The sequence below is a fragment of the Otolemur garnettii genome, unplaced genomic scaffold (genome assembly GCF_000181295.1).
Source record: "Otolemur garnettii isolate 467f Iridium unplaced genomic scaffold, OtoGar3 scaffold00083, whole genome shotgun sequence".
In the NCBI taxonomy this organism is placed as follows: domain Eukaryota; kingdom Metazoa; phylum Chordata; class Mammalia; order Primates; family Galagidae; genus Otolemur; species Otolemur garnettii.
Window position 1 is genome coordinate 3570239 of NW_003852478.1, and position 20809 is coordinate 3591047.

At 39.3% G+C, this 20809-nt stretch overlaps 1 protein-coding gene across 3 annotated transcripts in view; it reads left to right on the forward strand.

Annotated features, from left to right (window-relative positions):
- Nucleotides 1-646: 646 nt before the first annotated feature.
- Nucleotides 647-20809, forward strand: part of GABRB1 (gamma-aminobutyric acid type A receptor beta1 subunit) — a 400370-nt gene continuing 380207 nt past the window's right edge. Inside the window, exons 1-3 of one of the 3 annotated variants that reach the window (XM_003794587.2) lie at nucleotides 647-1106; nucleotides 1271-1362; nucleotides 1771-1838. In XM_003794587.2, the coding sequence (XP_003794635.1) occupies nucleotides 1027-1106; nucleotides 1271-1362; nucleotides 1771-1838 (240 nt within the window). In that variant the 5' untranslated portion in view covers nucleotides 647-1026. The remainder of the gene's footprint in view (nucleotides 1107-1270; nucleotides 1363-1770; nucleotides 1839-20809) is intronic. The other 2 variants (XM_012808080.1, XM_012808081.1) reach the window with 2 other exon arrangements.

Here is a 20809-nt window from a genome sequence, read left to right on the forward strand (position 1 = left end):
TTTACAGCATGGCCTCGAGTTCTCTTCACACCCTCCTCACCTGGCCATAGACTACTTCATATATGCTGTTTAACCAACCAACAGACTCTCAGCGCAGGCTCTCCTGCCTAACATGGGATTTATAGAATCGCATTTACTGAATTTAATTCAAACAATGCTTGCTCCTTCAGAATCTCAACCCAATGGACTATTAAAGGTTGGGTTCTGGGCTTTGCAGAGTCCTGTTTGGGGCTCACTGACACCAGCTAACATGCTGACAATTGACGGAGGTTCTTACTAGAAACTAGAGGAAAAGTGGGGCTTGCGGTGGACGGCCCTGGGAAAAGCTGCTTCACTTCCCATGCGGGAGAGAAACAGTCACCGGGGAGGGGAGAAAAGTTGGGCCGCCCTGCTCTGCGGCCTCCCACAGGGCAGGTCTAGTCTCCAGCGAGCCGGCTGTCCTACCACTCCTCCCAAGGGCACCTCATTTTGGAGTCTCAGACAGCGCCTGGGCGTCCTCTGGCCTCGCCTATCCCTGCAGCGCTCTCTCGCGCCTCTCTCCAGTCCCCGGTAGCTCCCCTCCCCCAGTGATCAGAGCACAGCCCCGCCTCCCGACACCCAGTTCTAGGACCTCCGTGACTGTCAACCAAAGATGCCAATCCCAGGCAGCCTTAGCCACCAGATCACTGCAAGCCCAGTTTTAAAAAAAATGATAATCAGGTTGAGGGCAGAAAGGAAACGAACATAGCAACCTCCCAGGCACGAAGGAAACTCCGTACACACATGCACGTAGGAGCCTCGGCGTGGAAACAGCAGGTTGTCTCTGACGACCCAGAGGACGCCGAGTACCCCACATAGGAACTTTAAAGGGGTTGAAATCTGTTGCCTGTTCCACTAGGAATATTGTTTGCAAGGCACAAGGTGTCTTTTGGTAGTGAGCACTCTCTGCGCATGCGCAGCTCCATTCGGGAATTACTGCCCAGCCGCCGACTAAGTTGCATTCCTTGAATCTTCGCAGAAAAGACAATTCTTTAATTAGAGTTAGTAATGTGGACAGTACAAAATCGAGAGAGTTTGGGGCTTCTCTCGTTCCCTGTGATGATTGCCATGGTCTGTTGTGCACACAGGTGAGCTGCTGTTGTTGAATCTCTCTCTCTCTTTTCTTGATTTTTCTTTTACGTGCCTGCTGGATCATATATCTTGTTATTTGGGGGTAGGTGTGCCTATATCTTTTTATGTCTGCTCGCAGTTTGGGCTCATTTTGAATACGGCTCCTACTTCTTCCCTTCAGCGCCAATGAACCCAGCAACATGTCCTACGTGAAAGAGACCGTGGACAGATTGCTCAAGGGATATGACATTCGCTTGCGGCCGGACTTCGGAGGTAATACTTCATCCTTTTCAACCTGTAACCCATCCCTAGTTCTCCTTTTCTGTCAAAGATAAATGTCAAAAAAAAAAAAAATTCATGTCTTTTTCGTAAGCGTGCAGTACGCCCTACACACACACACACGCACACACACACACACACGCACGCCCCGGACCCCCAGCCTCAGTGCATGGATCCCAGGCTGAGCCGACCTTCCCTCGGTCCGACACACCCTCTGCATAGTCACTGCATCACGCGTGTGCCCACACCTGTTTTCCAGGCTGTCCCCTGCAAGGGGGGTGGGGAGCAGGGAGGGAGCCCGTTCAAAATGTAATAGGGCTGCGAAGCCCCCCGCGCCTCCCCAGCCCACTGCCACTCAAAAAAACATGTCCTCAATGTGGTGCCCCCTCCCCTCCCCGGCAGGGCCCCCAGTGGACGTCGGAATGCGGATCGATGTCGCCAGCATAGACATGGTCTCCGAAGTGAACATGGTGAGTGGCCTCCCCACGGGCCCGGCGGCCCGGCGGCCCGGCTTACGCAGATGGGAAATGGACCGGTCTCCGTGCCCTCTGCGTTTCATTGGCGGTCACTTCGCCCCCGGCCCGAGGGTCCCGCTCCGCGCGCGCTCCCCGCTCCGGCGCACACCCCCGGTCGCCCCTGGTTTGTATTTTCAACACACCCGGGCTACTGCGGTGTTCGGGAAGAAACGTGCTCGCCACTATTTTGGGAAGGACGGGTGACTGTTGCGCCGGGGCTCGGCCGGGGCGGAGTCTGAGCGTTACTCGAGCTGGGTTCCCTGCGCGTCCAGACCAGCCAGGCACCACCTGCCGGCGGCGCGGCGGCCTGCGCCGGAGTCCCCGGACCTGCGGGCGGAGGGTGCCCCGGGTCACTCGCGCGCTGCTCCTGCAGCCTCCGCGGCCCTCGCTGCTGCCAGCCTGGACGCACGGAGGCCCGGCCACCAGGCACACACTCCGAGGGTCCTCGTGCCCCTTCCTCCCCCAGGCTCAGGCGCTAGGTGTGGCGAGAGCAACAGGCTGACACCAGTCCACGCCTGCTAATGGGAAAGCGCTCGTCTGCTTCTGGGGAGGCGCAGGATGTTCTCGTGTGCAGGCTGACGAATTTGTCTCGCTGCATCTTGCAGATCGAAGTTGAAACAAAATGGGTCGAGTTCTATTTTCTCCTTTTATTCTAGAACCTCTAGCATGCTTTAAAAAAAAAAAGCCGGATGATTTAAGGAACTGTGGAAGAGAAAGAGGGTGGTAATAATAGCACAATCTTCCCTTGCACAGGGGTCAACATCCTTTTATTTCTTATTTGTCCCTCTCTTTTGAAGCTGTAGCAAATGGATTGAAGTCATAGATGCCACTTTTTGTTGGTGTTGCCTGTTTCCACCCGCCGTGGCTAGCAATCTCTAGTTGTCAGACTTTCTAACTGTCGGTTCTTGTTAAGGCGGGGGGTGGGGGGTGGGAAGCCTGTTGCTTGCCTAGAATCAGCCACCCAGGGAACGGCTCGATCTGCGTGAGCAAAATGCCATTTTTATTCCACTTGTGAAAAAATATTATGGCAGAAGAAATTTAGATATCCTGAATAATTTAAAGGCTAAAACCTTTGGGGGTTTTATCAATCCGTAGCTATAAAGGCATTGAATTGTCTTTCATTTCGTTCCTAGTGTGTCGTTTTATTCCAGTATGCTCCAGTTTAAGGAGTTTTCTTTTCTTATTTTATATCAGGGAAGAGATGAATATATCTATAGCTTATTAAGTAGGATTAGAATAAAACGTATGACTATTAAATTTATGCATTTTGTAGGTGCAACCCACACTGCTTTAGATAGCTTATTTAAACACTCTTTTAAATGTCCCTGATTGTTGTGCTGGAAAAAGAAACTCCGTTTTTGAAACTTAATGGACAATGGATGTTTTCTGACTTGACAAAGATCTGCAACAGATTGATATTATATTCTGTTTACATACATGTTAATACCACAAACTACAAAACCACATTATTTGCAAATACTCTGAGAGATGTAATTACATGCACATACACAGATCATGCCCAATCCCTGCCAATGTAACCAGACAAATTAAACAAGGAATTACTTTAACAAGTTGTTATCATGCATGTGATAATATGATAATTGAAATCCTGATAATATTTTCCTTTCAATAATTAATTTTTATACCTGGTAAGCATTCATGTAGGCTTTGCCAGTGGTTTACTTTGCTGTATAGGAAATCATGCATTTCAGAATTAAAAAAACATATATATATATATGTTATACTAATAAATTATTTTGGGCATATTGACACACATCTTTTCAGCTTTTCTTTAAATTGAATTGAATAAGGAAATTACTGTTAATCAAAACAATCACTGTAAGCAAAAAACTCTATTTAGTCCGTGGTCCTACTGATTTTATGCATAAGCTTTAACTGCTAAAGATCGAATTATACATTTTGTCTATACACTTTAATTTGCAAAAATATCCACTCAACTGATAAACCTTTGCAATATATATTCCACTAAAATAACCATTACATTTCCACAAGGGTATAAGAGTCATGATGGGAAAAAAATAAACCACTGAAAGTTGAAGAATAATAAACCTTTATTTATTTATTTTCCTTTGTTTCTCCTCTGATTGAGAACTACCAACAGGACCCAAAGCTTATTTCATCTTCTTTTATCTAAGGCAAAGTACTGAAATAAACAGATTGGAAATAGTTCCAAGAAAAAGAGAAATAAGGAGGAATGATCTTGGAATTGAGGGCTCTGTATACATAATACATGGATGGTTACCCCCTTAAGATATATGTCTATAATATGCCTTGATTTTTAGATAATACAAGTGGAGTTGAAAGTCCATTGGAAATAAGACTTACTGCTTTTCATTTTAAGCATGTTTCAGACCCTGATAGGTAGTAACTTTTGAGATTATATAATAGAATATTTTCATCAAAAAAAACCCCAAAATAACGATGGACACTAATATAATAACACTAGCATTTAAGAAAATAAACTAATTCTGTTATTAAAATATCACTCATGTTTACATTTGTATTCATTATCGTTATTGACCGTTCCATGGCTGGGAAAATGACATGGTAATTGTGCAATAAGCTAATGGATTTGAAAAATAGATTCTATTTTTTCCTTTGTTTTCCTAAGTAAAATATAATTACAGATTAGCTCATAGAATTGCCTGTTTGAAAGACTAACATCACATCAGGAATATTTTCTGATTCATGTCCTCTAGGACATAAAATATTTTTACCAAATTAAGAAAGAAAAAGGAGATTTTACTGTCAAGAATCTGTACAATCAGGAATTGCTGGTGCTGAGCAGAGAATGAAAAAACTCTGTAGAATAATTCTGATGGAGAAAGAATATATACTTGGGAATAAGACTTTTCTTTCCAGGAAGTAATACTGATTAAATTAGGAATGATTTTTTTTTTCTTCTGTCATTATGGGATATATGGTATATGCGATAACCACCACATACTGTTGTTTTTCAAATGTTCATCTTAAAAAACTACCATAAGTTCCATTTCTTGTATGTTAAACCCTTCAAGCCTTCTCTTTCAACAATTTTTGCCAAGCCATACACACACGCACACGCACACACAGAGGACTGACTAAAGATGAACAGGAGGCAGCTGGAGGAAACAGACAAAAGCTCCCAGAAATTGTCCTTAAAGTAACCACTAACATCTGCTACTATAAGTCCCGTAAAACACAGACAGTAGTAGGCCAGTTCTCTCTGAGCAGCAGTTTGGGGAAACATGATATTAACCACCTGCAGACAAGTAGTTGAACTCTTATATTTTAGCTGTTCCTACTTATTCAGGAGGGGGATCCTGATTATCAAGTGGGGATCCAACCACACAGCTTTCTGATCCTGGCTGAAGACACGATGTCCAAGGGACCACTGCAGAAGGCTTTATAGGCAGTGAGTCCTGACACTAGGCGTGAACTCATTCCAAGCCATCCCCAGCGCCAGCTAGCTCTTACGGATTCATCATGTCTTTCCTTCCTTCAGGGATGGGTGGGTGCAACAGTGAACGCTCTCATAGGCATTACAGTTAACTACGGCGATGCTAACAGAAACTAAAATGAGCCGATTTTATAAATAGTACTCTAAGAAAAACAAATTCAATTTACCAAGTGTCCATTTATATTCCACTGTTGTTATTTTTTTCACTGTTGTTATTTTAGTATTTGATTCTGGAGGTTTCTGGTACCCACTTCAGTTATGTCTAATTACCATCACCATGGTAACTCAAAACAGTAACTACTTGTCAAAATCCTGCTCCCCAACCCAGTTCTCTCAGTTGTTGCTTTTCAATCTTTAATGAGTACCTGAATCACTCTGGGATCTTATTACAATGCAAACTTCCAGTCAGAGGTGCTGGCTGAGGCCTGGCGTTCTGTATTTGTCCATGGTGATGCTGATTGCTGGTGTGTAGACAGAACTTTCAGTATCAAGATTATAGTATATTATTCTAATATTTAGTTTTATTAATAAAATAGTAATTTTTTAAATTTCAAGATTCCAAATTAAGTTTCAAGTTAGGTTTCAGGTTGTTAAGCAGGTAGATGTGCTCTAAAGAAAAAAATGGTTTGATAATTGGTGTTAAGCTATTAGATAAAGGCAAGAGCCTGGATGCTGGGGCTTGACCCCTAAACTAGTAATCTAGTTTCCTGACTCTGTCATTACCCATGAATCAGCCAATCTTAAGTGATGGCTATCAAGATATTACCAAGCCTAGTAACTCAACAATACTACCCTGTTGCTTTCTGGAACACCCGTGATTTTTCTTCTTCAGACTAGAGAATGCTGCACTCTGTTTTCTCCCAGCCAGGAGCTAGCAACAGCTTTGTAAAATAGCCTAAACATGCTCTGGCTGCTGTCAGTAAATGCTCTGAGGTTATAATAGAATTTCCTTTGCAAACAGAGCAAATAGGTCAGTGCCATTTAAAGGCAGGAGCAGATATCAGCAGTTAAATAAAGATGTAAATAACATTTTTCTCTTACATGAGTGATCACCCAGGTCTTTCTTTTAGGTACTGGGTTACAATGTTATACCATCTGGAGAGACTGAGAAAGGAAAATCTTCTCTTTGCCTGACTGAAGATAACAGAAAGATATTTTTATACTCTGATCCACATTAAAGCAAGCCTCTCTAGATTTTTTAAAGTTTGAGTTTACATTTGAAAGCCTGTGATTTTAGGATTATAGGACCAGATTGAGTATTAAAGTATGTGATACAATGAAAATAGCTAGTAACATTTATTGAACCTTTTCCACGTGCGAAGGGTGGTTATCAAGTGCTTTACAATAATAGTTTATTTATTCCTTAAGGCTGTGGACTTCTTTTCCCCCCTTAAAGACTGGAAAACTGAGGCTGAAAGAGGAAGCCACTGCAAGGCTAAATAACTTACTCAGAAATATGGAGTTACTGATAGCAGAGCCAAGATTTGAAATCAGGCAGCCTCTTTCCAGGGTCTGGCTCCTAACTGCCTACTAGCAAAAAAAAAAAAATGTTCGGCTCAGCACCTGTGGCTCAAGTGGCTAAGGCGCCAGCCACATACACCTAAGGTGGCGGGTTTGGATCCAGCCAAACAACAGTGATGGCTACAACCAAAAAAAATAGCTGGGCATTGTGGTGGGCGCCTGTAGTCCCAGATACTTGGGAGGCTGAGGCAGGAGACTCGCTTGAGCCCAGGAGTTGGAGGTTGCTGTGAGCTGTGATGCCATGGCACTCTGCCCAGGGGGACAGCTTGAGGCTCTGTCTCAAAATAAATAAATAAATAACTAAAATGTTCCTACTATTTAGCCTTCAAATCTTGAGTAATTTGACTTCACTGGACCTCAGGTTTCTCCTCTATAAAATAAAGGTAAATTGCATGATTGCTAAATCTCTTTACATTTTAAATATTTTATAATAATCTTGAACTTTTAAATGTTTTAGACTTCATCAAAAAAAAAAAAAACAACTTCTCTCTATTGTATTCCCTGTTTCGGCTGCGTCTTGTTTCATTTCATTCTCCTAATAGGCGAGTCAATCAACAAGCACTTACAGAATTCCCACTGAGTGCAAACTACGGTAATCTCCTGGGAACACTGAAATAACGATGGTGCAGCCTAGGGCCTCTTGAATCATCGTTTTAATTAGTCATAACATTATCATCCAACTTTTTCTTCCTTAAATACACATGCAAAGACAGCATCCAAGACCCGAGGCTCGCTGATCTTCAAAATGAGACCTGACTGATGGCTGCTTTATATTATATTGAACGTTAAAGCCAAGATCAGATTGGAAGTATTTTTATCTGGTGCCATCCTTTGCATTAATATTGGGAATACTGTTCCTTTACCACCAAACTAACAACTTTTTTTCAATACTTTCTGTAAAACAGAAGGAAACTGTTGTTTTTCCAGATCTGGGCATCCCAAAGGATCTGCCTAACCTGCCACAACTCCTTCCATGAAGTGGCTGAAGAATGAGGGGTAAAACCAGGGTGTTTGTCTTAATGACAGATCATTTCATATCAATTATCTCAGTTTTCGGTGCTTTTTGTCTTGGCAGGTTCCCTAATGCCTGACAGCACCCTGCAAATAACTCACACACAAATGAAGTCTTGGATCATCAAATATTTTAAAAGAAAAATGAAGGGTTCAAACGTTTTCAATTATTAACGTAGGGGGCTTATATGATATGGTTATGCTTGAAAATGATAGAAGTAGGAATTGTATGTATATTTAGTTGACTAAATGTTATTTTATAGTTTCTCCATAAACTCAGGGCTCTGAGTCCTGTTTTCAGAATACCCCTGTTTACAGTAGATTATGCAATTCATAGAGTTCCTTGACTTCTGTCTATTGAGAGGGAAGGGGGCTAAGAGGAGCATTCAGGAATCTATTACTCAGCACTTGGCAGCTATGCTTCAGAAGAACTTTACAATTGACTCACATCAGTAGTGAGAACTTAGAAAAAGGGCTGGCCACAAGTCAAACTCAAAGATTTTCTTTCTGGCGGGTTCGAATCCCCAGCCCGGACCCGCCAAACAACAATGACGGCTGCAACCAAAAAATAGCCAGGCGCTGTGGCGGGCACCTGTGGTCCCAGCTACTTGGGAGGCGGAGGCAGGAGACTCGCTTGAGCCCAGGAGTTGGAGGTTGCTGTGAGCTGTAATGCCACGGCACTCTACCCAGGGGGGACAGCTTGAGGCTCTGTCTCAAAAAAAAAAAAAAAAAAAAAAGATTTTCTTTCTTTCTTTCTTTTATTTATTTATTTTTTTTTTGTCTTTAGCGAGCCCACGTATCCCTTGTAACCCACATTGCTGCACCCCCAGGGAATAAACAAAGGTATCTTCCTTGTCTCTCGTGTTTCCAGTAAAAGCTGTTATCGTTCTGTGAATTTAAGATTAAAGGGCAATTTTCCAAGAGCCTTGATTCAACTACTCTAGCAAAGAAAACAGATATGAGTGCTGCCCTGTGGACTTTACAGTCTTTTTAAGAAAAAAAAGTGATTTAAAGTCTCTAATGTCAGGGTGAAGATTTTTCTTCCTGGAAGATTCTAAAACATCCATGGTTATCTTTGTTTATGTGGTAGGTGCTATGATAGATGTACGGGTGCAGAGGATTGTCTAAGCCTGGAATAAGTCATAAAGTGGAGTACTAGTTAGAAATTGCATAGAGCCTACAAATCAGAAGAACTTCTCAAGTAAGGGGAGGCAGAGGCACATGCAGGTTGACCTTAAAACAGCATGGAGTTTTCCGGTAATTTCTATTATGAGAACTTAAAGGGCACAGGGAGGATTGTCAAGAAATCAGACCGAGTCAAAGCAAGGTATTTGACAATGTTATTGAATGTTTTCCCTGTGTATAAAGAAGTCTCTCTCTAAGCAGATATCTGTTTGGAAATGCACTGCCAATTTCTAGAAGAACACACAAGAGATGAGTAGCAGTTAATGTATCTTAGAAGCATACTGAAGACTAGGAATGTGCACCAGAGGGGTATTTGCTGTTCTTTCTGGGTCCCCTTTGAATTCTTGGTTTTAAAAAATCTTATACATGTGCACAACACTCTCATTTTAAAAATAGACTTTATACACACAGAGACAGAGAAATGATGCTGGAATATCTGTGCTGAGGAAAGGGATCTTAATCTCAAAATGCAGAAATCCTGACAAACAATTTAGCAGACTCTAGGTTTCACATCTCAGAGGCTTGGAGCTGTGGGGAGGATAAGTAGAGAAGGCTAAAGCTGTTTCACAATCCAGATGAGAGATGATGAATGCCTGAAGCAGTATAGTGGCCACAGGAAGAGAAAGTAAGAAAAAATCATATTCAATTCAATTTAGGGATTGGTTGGATGGTGGGGTGAGGCAGCTGCTGAGCCCTGAATGCCCTCTGAGCTTGTAGGTTGAGTGATCAGCGTATGTGGCACCACCTGCACAGGAGGGAACACAGGGAAGGGAGCATCACATCATCTCTTTTACTGCTAAAGTGGACATATTTTCAGAATGAAAAAAAGAGACTATGTTATTATAAGCTACTTATGGAAGCGTATGGTAGAATATTAGAGATTGCAATCAGTGGTCTAGTTCCTTGGTGCGTCTTCTAATTCTGTTCACAAATACAAGTTCTATTGAGATAAATCAGTGGCTGAGTTGGGTTGATTAGAGATATGGAGAAAAGGTGCTGGACAAAGGAAGGGCATAACATAAGGCAACTTTAATTATCCCTAGCAATACGGTAATCTATCCAGGAGGATCTGGACCCGCATAAGATTAGAACATACTTTTCAAATTCCTCCAGAGAAGTGATCTTTGTATTCTGTTTTGGTCCCCTTTATAAGACCATATAGGTAAGAAAAAAAGATGTGTGGGAAACTCACTTACACAGCATCTGCTCTCTTCACTGTATCCTTAAAGTGATTCAGAGCCCTTCTGGAACATTGTGTTTCCATGGGAGATTGCATGAAAGCAGTGTGAGTTCTTGTAGAAAGTGTATCTGGTGAGGAAATGAGACTGGGCATACCAGACGCTGCAAGTGAGGCTGACCGCATGGCCTGAGAGATGAAGCTTTTACCTGCCAATGAAAAAGTGCCTCCCGGGAGCTTTGCAAAGTAACAGAAACATTAAGATGGCCTGTTGGGTATGACTTCAAATAAGAGCCCTCTCCCCTATGAGATGGTCTTCTGGAAAGAAAAGTCTATTTAAGCAAAGACTTATTCATGGATTGTATTATTTGGGTAAAGAAGACAGAGAAGCAGCTGGAGAAATAGATTCAAATAGAAGAGGGTTCTTAGGTAGCTGCTGGCAATCAGTTGTTCCTCTCTCTGCCTACTGAAAAAGAGTATGGGTGATGACTCTTCCAATTCAACAGGAAAAATTAGAGATTAGATGCCTTGTTCTTGATGCTGACAAGATTAAGCAGGGAAGTTGCTAGCAGGGAATCTACTTCAATGATAGAGTTTATTTGGGATCCTCCCAGAAAGCAAAGGAATAGATATGCTGAGAGCTCAAGATCCCGGCCTGCTCTAACCCACCCTGACTCATGTGAAGATATTTCTCTTATGATTTATTATTTTCAAGGGAATGATACACAAGTCTCTAACCAAGAGAAATGGCTTTGTGGTTTCCATGGAGATAGTTCAACGATGTTCCTTTGAAATCCTACCTGTACCTAGAACATGTCCTCATGTCAGCCATTCTTTCTCTCTTCTGACACCTGCCAACCCTATCTACTTCAAAACCCACAGGAAACCATATTTCTTCTACGAAGACTCTTCTGCAGCTGCACCAGATGGATTCCCAAAAGACAAAAGACCCAATATAAGGTTTTTCTTAACCTTACCTTCCCCCTTAACTATGTAAGCAGGACGTTTAGGTTATATTCTCTATATTCTCTACGTAGCTCCTAGCATATTTTAGAAAGTCAATGGTAACATTTATTGGGTTTGTAAAAGAGTTTTCCATGTCTTAATTTTTTTCAGTAATTATGACATTTACATTTTTAAATTCAGAAATTAATAGTTTCTCCATCTAGTCTACCTTACATCTGTAATTTTCTTTTATGTTGACCATAGATTATGAGCTATTTCCATAGAAACAACTTCATCACATGGCATAGCCAGTTTCACAAACACAGAATCATTTCATAGCAAATATCAATATGATTAGATATATACACACACATATATATATGACTTTTCATCTGCTTTAAAAAATAATCATTGCTTTTCATTTTTCAAATGTCATGGTACTGGCACCTGGACTATCAATATTTCTAGACACATCTAAGAAATTGTTAAAGAATAACTTGATTGATGACTACAAAGTGAATGGCATTTTTAAATGCCATTTTTAAAGAAAAATTAATCACAAAATGTAGCATATGGGAAGTGACTCCTCAGTCAATCTGTGGAGGTTTTAAGTGACAAATCTTTGGTTTTAAAGGCTAACCAAGGCTTTATAAAATAAGAAAATAGAAGGTCAGGTGGTGCCTGTGGCTCAGAAGGGTAGGGTGCCAGCCCCATATACCGGAGGTGGCGGGTTTAAGCCCAGCCCTGGTCAAAATAAAAAAAGTCTAAGTGAAAATTCCGTCAGCAATACTTAGAAAGAAGTGAAACTGCAGCTGTGATGCCATGGCACTCTACCCAGGGGGATAGCTTGAGGCTCCATCTCAAAAAAAAAAAAAAAAAAAAAAAAAACTAAAAAAAAGAGAGAGAAAGAAAAAAAATAGAAGGTCAAAGATATCTCTAATTCAGAAACATATATGTTTATAATATTTATGTATCTATCGCCTCTCTAGTCATTTTGAAAATATTTTTATCTTTACTCTACATAGTATGTTTGCTTAAAAATGTAAACTTTTTCTGAAACTTCCACATCCACTCGGTAATTACTGTAGTCAGTGAATGTGGTAAATCTACTACCAAGAATCTTAAGTAAAAGATTCTTGCCACTGACATCACCACCTCTTCATCCTTCCCTTTCTCCCCTCTCGATATTTGGGTGAATAAAAATCCCAAATTAACAACTGAGGTGAGGCCCTGAGAAAAACAAAGATTTATGACAAAGGGTAATATGGGACAATTAAGAATATTTGGCTTCCGGGGGTAAGAACTGAATTTTGGAAGTGTCGCTGTTGGGAATGAGAGGAGGCTGAAATTAAAAATTTGGAGAGTAAAAAGTATTCACAAAATTGAAAAGTGGCTGCACTCCTTCCTGGGTCACTGGTGCCTCATGTCTTCTGTGCCTGTGTAAACATCACTTTGGGGACACCCTTTAAGTTGTGTTGTCATGACGTCTGAAAGGAATTTCATAACCTGGTTTTCTGAAATTATGGAAAGAAATGACTTTCGGGATATTACAAGAAGGCATCTGCTATATTGTGTTCAAAATCACTGTCATCACACAGAAGTCGAACTTGATGAATTATGTATTTGCATAGTCACCATCCTGCTTTTGCACATTTTAAAGGATTTATGTAGGACCTTTGGTTTTGTAAAATGGACAGGGATGTGATGCCACACTCAAACATTATCTTTATAAAGACAATATTCATTGTCTTTATTCTTTTTTAATATACTGACTCTATTCGATTTCACTGAGTGGAGCTTAGTTTTTAAATCGAGGCACAGGACTGTTGGTACAGTAGGGAGCACCTCCAGAAGGTGATTTCAGACTAATGGGAAGCCACCAGCTTAAAAGGTCATTATCAGGACTTGCTAGCTTCAGTTTCATTTCCTCCTGAAATGCAAATAACCCCAGGAAAAGCAGAGGTAAGCTTGGTTTTCAATTCCCCTGTTTGTGTCAAAGTGTGAGTGAATGGTTGAGTGAGAGAATAGGTTTGTTTATGGGACAGAGATTAGAAGGGAGCATGAAGGGAGAGGGGAAGCTGGGGTTATTTCATAACTTTTCCCAGAATCAGCACTTTCTTGAGTTTAGGTCGGGTGACCAGACGTCCCGCTTTTGGCGGGATAGTCTCGCTTTGCAACAATTTGTCTCACGTCCTGCGACGTTTTTAAAAAGTCCCGATTTTTGGAAAGAACGCAGGAACGGGCGAGAGAACAAGAGGGGAATATATGGTTTTTGGTTGCCACGTGGCGGTTTCCCCAGAATATGAGCTTTATATTATTTTGGTTAATTTTATAATGTTAAACTGTAATAATAACAAATAATTGCTGAGAAGTGATTATCGAGAACTGCTTATCAAAGTTTGCATTGTTGTCAGGCCCTGCCCTGCCCCGTCCCCTGCCACGCCCCCCCCACGCCCCTGCCACGCCCTCCACCACACCCCCTGCCATGTTGTCCCGCCTTACCCGTGTTAAAATCTGGTCACCCTAGCTTAGGAGATGATTTGAACCAGCCAGAAAAAGTGGGCAAGGCGCATTTGTGTGGCCTACACGGATCTGCATTGAGAAGCATTTTGCTTGGTCTGACAGTGATGTCCAATATTTTGTAGCCCAAATGAGAAATTTGACTCTGTTTTCTGGCAGTGTCAGATCCATGTATTTTGTAGTTATAGTTTTTAATTATATTTTGTAGTTTTAGTTTTTAATTAATCTCATAGTTAAGCAATGTTCAGGGGGCAATAGACAACAGACTCTTTAATCCCAAGCACTCTGCATCTGGAGTATATAATTTTGTTTTTTCCTCAGAAATACCTTTCCCTTGAATGTGCTTCTGTCCAGTTATTTGGGAACAATTTTAAATGACTTAAATCTATCAGGATGATGTTATATCCTTATGCATACTCTCAAGTATGAATCTTGCGGCTGACTCAACCCCTCTGTTTTCAGCTTCATATAAAATGGAAATAATGTTTTCTGCTCTACCTATTCCAGAGAGCCATGAGTATTAAATGAGATTTATCATATGTGTACAAATATATGATCAGGTATAACTGATATATAAATGATAAAATACTATAAATGCCAAGTGCTGTTATTTTTATTATTTTACCATTATCTCTCCAACTTGTAATAACTTCCTTCTTTTTAATGTGAGGACATCAGGGGTTCCATTAATTCTCATTATGCATTAGCAAGTATAATGAAGGCTGGTAATGTTTTTGTTTGATATTGGGATTTTCATTATGCAGAGGAAATTCACATTTCTTCAATTGTGAAACTTCTCTATGAGAACTGACAGAAATAAAAATGGAAAGAATTTCCCTCATCTTTTCTCCTGCTAATTTTTTCTTGATTCCTACTCAGAAAAAGCTGGACTATGCCAACTCTGAAACTGTTAAGTTTCAATGTACGTATGGTCCATCCCTGCCTCTCTAAATTTCATATTGTGTGTCACTGCCTGACATGCAGAGAAAATGGGCTATGTAATTATTTCCTGGGATTAGCCCAGAATTAGAGTTCTAGGATTGACTTTTATTTTCCACTATAACCTCTCCACTTATAGGATAGAACAGTGATTTTCAACCAGTGTGCCAAGAAAATTTTTAAGCATTATTAATTCAATTATTCTTGAAACAAGTTCAAAGCCCAATAAGTATATTCATTTTTTTTTGCATTTTTTTGATCAACATATTTTAAGTGTGCCATGGAAGTTTAATCTAGTGTGCCATGAGATAAAAAAAAAAGTTGATAAACACTGCTCTAGAGTGCTTACATAATTTATTGTTCAAACATACACTTTTGAGAGTGAAAGAGGGGCACTATTAATAATTGCCTATTGACAACAAGTGTAAATCAACACTGTCCTAGGAAAGCCAGGATTTGTGATTACCCTATGCCACCCAGGGCCTCAATTTCTCTTTACCATGAGGACTTACTGAAGGCTGAATGAGATAATGTATGAAAATCTTTTGGCATAATGCCTTGACTCTTAGTTGGTGCTTGGGGGAAAAGGCAGGCTATTTTCAATCATAGTATTCTTTTTTGTTCCATTTTTGTATTAATACTTACTATTTTACATATGTATGGGTAGGTGTGTTGTTACAAACATAGAATGTGTAGTGATCAGGTCAGGATATTAGGGGTGTCTGTCACCTTGAATATTTATCGTTTCTGTGTGTTGGCATCTTTTCAAGTCCTTTCTTGTAGTTACTCTGAAACAGACACAATCCTCTTGGGAAGTATAGTCACCCTGTTCTGCTATCTAACTTCAGAACTTATTCCTTCTATCTAATGTATATTTGTACCCATTAATCACCTTCCCCTCCCTAACTCCCACCTCTAACCAACCCTACCTGGTCTCTAGTATTTACCATTCTACCGTCTATGTCCATGAAATAAATATTATTAGCTCCTACCTATGAATGATAATATGTGATTGATAACATGTGATATTCATCTTTCTGTGCCTGGCTTTTTACACTTAGCATGATGACTTCCAGTTCCATCCATCTTGCTGAAAATTATCTGATTTCATTCTTTTTTGTGACCAAATAATATCCCAGCAGGAATATATATACCACATTTTTATTAGGCATTTGTCCATTGATGGACCCTTAAGTTGACTTCATACCTTTACTATTATTACCTTTAATAAACATGTGTGACAATAAACCTGTGAGTACAAGTATCACTTTGATATGCTAATTTCTATTCCTTTGGCTAAATATACAGAAATGGGATTGCTGGATCATTTTTAGTTTTCCACGAGCTCTCACTGCTATTTTCCAAAGTGGTTGCACTAATTTATATTCCTACCAACAATATGCAAGAGTTCCTTTTACTCTGCCTTTTTTCAAATCTGTATTTTTTTTTCTTTTTAATAACCACCATTCTAACTGGGGTGAGATTAGATCTCACTGTGCTTTTGGTTTATATTTTCCTGATTGTTTAGGATATTTAAGATTTTTTCACGTATCTGTTAGCTATTTGCGTTCTTCTTTTGAAAAATGTTTATTTATGTCCTTTGCCCATTTTTAAATGGGTTTATTTGATTTTTTTTTAATGCCAAATTGTCTGAGTTCCTTGTATATTGTGGATATTAGTCTTCTATTAAGTGAGTAGTTTGCAAATATTATCTTTCACTTAAAAGGTTGTGTATTCAACTCAGTTGGATGGTTTTTTTGCTGTGCAAAAGCTTTAAGTTTAATATAGTTCCATTTGTCTATTTTTTTTGTTACCTGCACTTTTCATTCTTAGCCATAAAATCTTTGCCTAGACTAATGAAACAGAGGGACGTGTTTTTTCCCTGTTTTTTTTCTATTGGTTTTATAGCTTTAGGTCTTACATTTAAGTCTTTAATTAATCTCCAGTTGACTTTCGTTTATGGTGAGAGATAGGATCCAGTTTCATTCTTTTGCATATGGTTATCCAGCTTTCCCAGGAGCATTTATTGAAGGGGGTGTCCTTTGCCCAATGTATGTGTTGGTGGCTTTGTTGAAATTCAGTTGGCTGTAAACATATGGGTTTATTTATGAGTTCTTTAGTCTGTTACATTGATAAATGTATCTATTTTAATGTCAATACCAAGCTATGTTGATTGCTAGAGCCTGGTAATATGTTTTAAAGTAAGGTAGTGTGATGGCTCCAGCTTTGTGATTTTTGCTCATTTGCTTTGGCTATTCTGGCTCAAGTTTTCTTCCATATAAATTTTAGTATTGTACTTTCTATTTCTGTTAAAGATGGCATTGATATTTTGATAGGTATTGCATTCAATTTGTAGATTGCTCCAAGAGTTATGCTCATTTTATTTTTATTTATTTATTTTTTAATTTAAAAAATTTATTTATTTTATTTTATTTTTTAATTAAATCTTAGCTATGTACACTAATGCAATTATGGGGTATAATGTGCTGGTTTTATACACAATTTGAAATATTTTCATCAAACTGGTTAACATAATCTTCACTTCATTTTCTCAGTTGTTGTGTTAAGACATATGTATTTTACACTTAGTAGATTTAACATGTACCCTTGTTAAATGTATCATAGGTGTGGTCCTACTGATTACCCTTCATCTACCCATCCTCCCCCTTCCCCTTCTCCTCTCCTTCCCCCCCCCGTCCCCTTCATCTTGGGCTGTAGTTGGGTTATAGTTTTTATATGGAAGTGTAGGTGCTTATAAATTGGTTTCATATTAGAACTGAGTACATTGGATACGTTTTCTTCCATTTTGAAATACTTTGCTAAGAAGAATATGTTCCATCTCCATCCATGTAAATATAAAAGAGGTAAAGTCTGCATCTTTTTTAAGGCTGCATAATACTCTATGGTGTACATATAATACAATTTATTAATCTATTCATGGGTCAATAGGCACTTGGGCTTCTTCCACAACTTAGCAGTTATGAATTGTGCTGCATTAAACATTCTGGTGCAAATATCTTTGTTATAAAGTGATTTTTGGTTTTCTAGATATATACCTAGTAGAGAAATTGAAGGATCAAATGCAGGTCTATTTTTAGTGACCTCCAAACCTCTTTCCAAAACGAATGTATTAGTTTACATTCCCACAAGCAGTGCAGAAGTGTTCCCTTTTCTCCATATCCATGCCAACATCTATGGTTTTGGGATTTAGTGACATGGGCTAATCTTACTAGAGTTAGATGATATCTGTGATTTTGATTTGCATTTCTCTAATAATTAAGGATGATTAGCATTTTTTTCATGTGTCTATAGGCCATGTGCCTGTCTTCTTCAAAGAAGTTTTTATTCAAGTCCCTTGCCCACACTGAGATGGGATTACTTGTTCTTTTCTTGCTAATATGTTTGGGTTATCTGTGGATTCTGGTTATTAAACCTTTGTTGGACAGACCATATAGGTGAGCTTTCCAGTCACCTTCCCAGCACCCAGCTGCCCTCCTCCCATCCCCTTCCCTACTCCCTCCCCATATTCTTGGGCTAGAATTAAGTTGTAGCTTTCATTTGAGAGCTATAAATTAGTTTCAAACAGAATCCAGCCATACATCAAACAAATTATATACCACGACCAAGTTGGTTTTTTCCATTCCTGTGATACTTTGCTAAGAAGAACATTTTGCAGTTCCATCCATGTAAACATGAAGGAGGTAAAGTCTTCTTTAGGGCTGCATAGTATTCCATGGTGTACATATACCAGGCAAGGTAGCTCATTGTCTGAACTGCTCTTTAACATTGTAATGGAAGTTTTAGCCATGGCAATCAGGCAAGAAAAGGGAATCAAGGGTATCCATATAGGGTCAGAAGAGATCAAACTTTCACTCTTCGCAGATGATGTAATTGTATATCTGGAAAACATCAGGGATTCAACTACAAAACTCTTAGAAGTGGCTCGGCGCCTATGGCTCAACCGGCTGAGGCGCCAGCCACGTACACCTAGGGTGGCGGGTTCGAATCCCCAGCCCGGACCTGCCAAACAACAATGATGGCTGCAACCAAAAAATAGCCGGGCGTTGTGGCAGGCGCCTGTGGTCCCAGCTACTTGGGAGGCAGAGGCAGGAGACTCGCTTGAGCCCAGGAGTTGGAGGTTGCTATGAGCTGTAATGCCACGGCACTCTACCCAGGGGGACAGCTTGAGGCTCTGTCTCAAAAAAAAAAAAGAAAAAAAGGAAAAAAAAAAAAAAACTCTTAGAAGTGATCATGGAATACAGTAGAGTCTCAAGTTACAAAATCAATACTCACAAATCTGTAGCCTTTATATATACCAACAATAGTCAAGCTGAAAAAACAGTCAAGGACTCTATTCCGTTTACCATAGTACCAAAGAAGATGAAATATATGGGAGTTTACCTAACAAAGGATGTGAAAGATCTCTATAAAGAGACAATGAGCTACCTTGCCTGGTTCCTGATCTGAGTGGAAATGATTTCAGTTTAACTCCATTCAATATGATATTGGCTGTGGGTTTGCTGTAGGTGGCCTCTATCAGTTTATGAAATGTCCCTTCTATACCTATTTTCTTAAGTGTTCTGATCACAAAAGGATTCTGGATATTATCAAAAGCTTTTTATGCATCAATTGAGAGAATCATATGGTCTTTGTTTTTTATTTTGTTTATGTGATGTATTATATTTATAGATTTACATGTATTGAATCACCCTTGAGATCCTGGGATAAAACCAACTTGGTCGTGGTATATAATTTGTTTGATGTATGGCTGGATTCTGTTTGCTAGGATTTCATTCAATATTTTTGTATCTATATTCATTAAAGATATTGGTCTATAGTTTTCTTTTCTTGTTGGGTCTTTTCCTGGTTTGGGGATCAGGGTGATATTTGCTTCATAGAATGTGTTGGGAAGTATTTCTTATTTTTCTATGCTTTGGGAAAGGTTATGTAATATAGGTACTAGTTCCTCTTCAAAGGTTTGATAGAGTTCCAATGTGAAGCCATCTTGTCCCAGACTCTTCTTTTTGAGAGATTTTGTATAGTTGATGCTATTTTAGCACTTGATATAGGTCTGTTCAACATTTATAATTCTTTCTGGGTAAGTCTAGGAAGGTGGAGTGCTTCCAAATATTGGTCAATTTCTTTCAGATTTTCATATTTCTGAGCATAGAGTTTTTTGTAGTATTCTTTAAGAATTTTTTTGAATTTCTGAGGTGTCTATTGTTATTTCACCTTTGTCATTTCTGATTGATGAAATTAGGGGTTTAAATTTTCTATTTCTGGTTAGGCTAGCCAAGGGTTTATCAATTTTGTTAAACTTTTCAAAAAACTAACTTTTTGATTCATGATCTTTTTGATCTTTTAAATAATTTTTTTGTTTTTGATTTCATTTAATTCAGCTCTAATTTTGGTTATTTCTTTTCTTCTGCTGTGTTTGGGTTTGGAGTGTTGTTCCTTTTCCTGTTGCTTGAGCTGTCCCATTAAGGTGTTGACTTCCTCTCTTTCCTTTCTCTTAAGAAAGGCTTGCAGTGCTATAAATTTCCCTCTTAGGACTGCTTTTCAGGTATCCCAGAGGTTCTGATAATTTGTATATTCATTATCATTCTGTTCCTAAAACTTGGTAATTTCCTTCTTAATCTCCTCTTTGACCCAGCTGTCTTTAAGCACAAGGTTATTTAGCTTCCATGTTTTTGTATGAGTATGCAGATTCCTGTTATTTGTGAGTTCAACTTTTATTCTGTGATGATCTGAGAAGACACAAGGAATAATTCCCATTCTTTTAAATTTACTGGGGTTAGCCTTGTGACCTAAGATGTAATCAGTTTTGGAGAATGTTCCATGAGCTGATGAGGAGAATGTGTATTCAATTTTGTTAGGATGAAATGTTCTGTAGATGTCTATTAAATTCAATTGTTGCATGGTAAATTTTAAGTCCAGAATTTCTTTGCTTAGTTTCTTATTGGAGGATCTATCTAACACTGCCAAAGGGATGTGAACATCTCCAACTATTATGGTGCTGGAAGATATCAAATTGTTCATTTCTGTTAGGATCTTCCTTATAAATTGAGGAACATTTTGGTTGGGCACATAAGTGTTAATTGATATCTCATCATGTTGAATGTTTCCCTTAACAAATATGAAGTGACCATCCTTGTCTTCCCTTTTGTT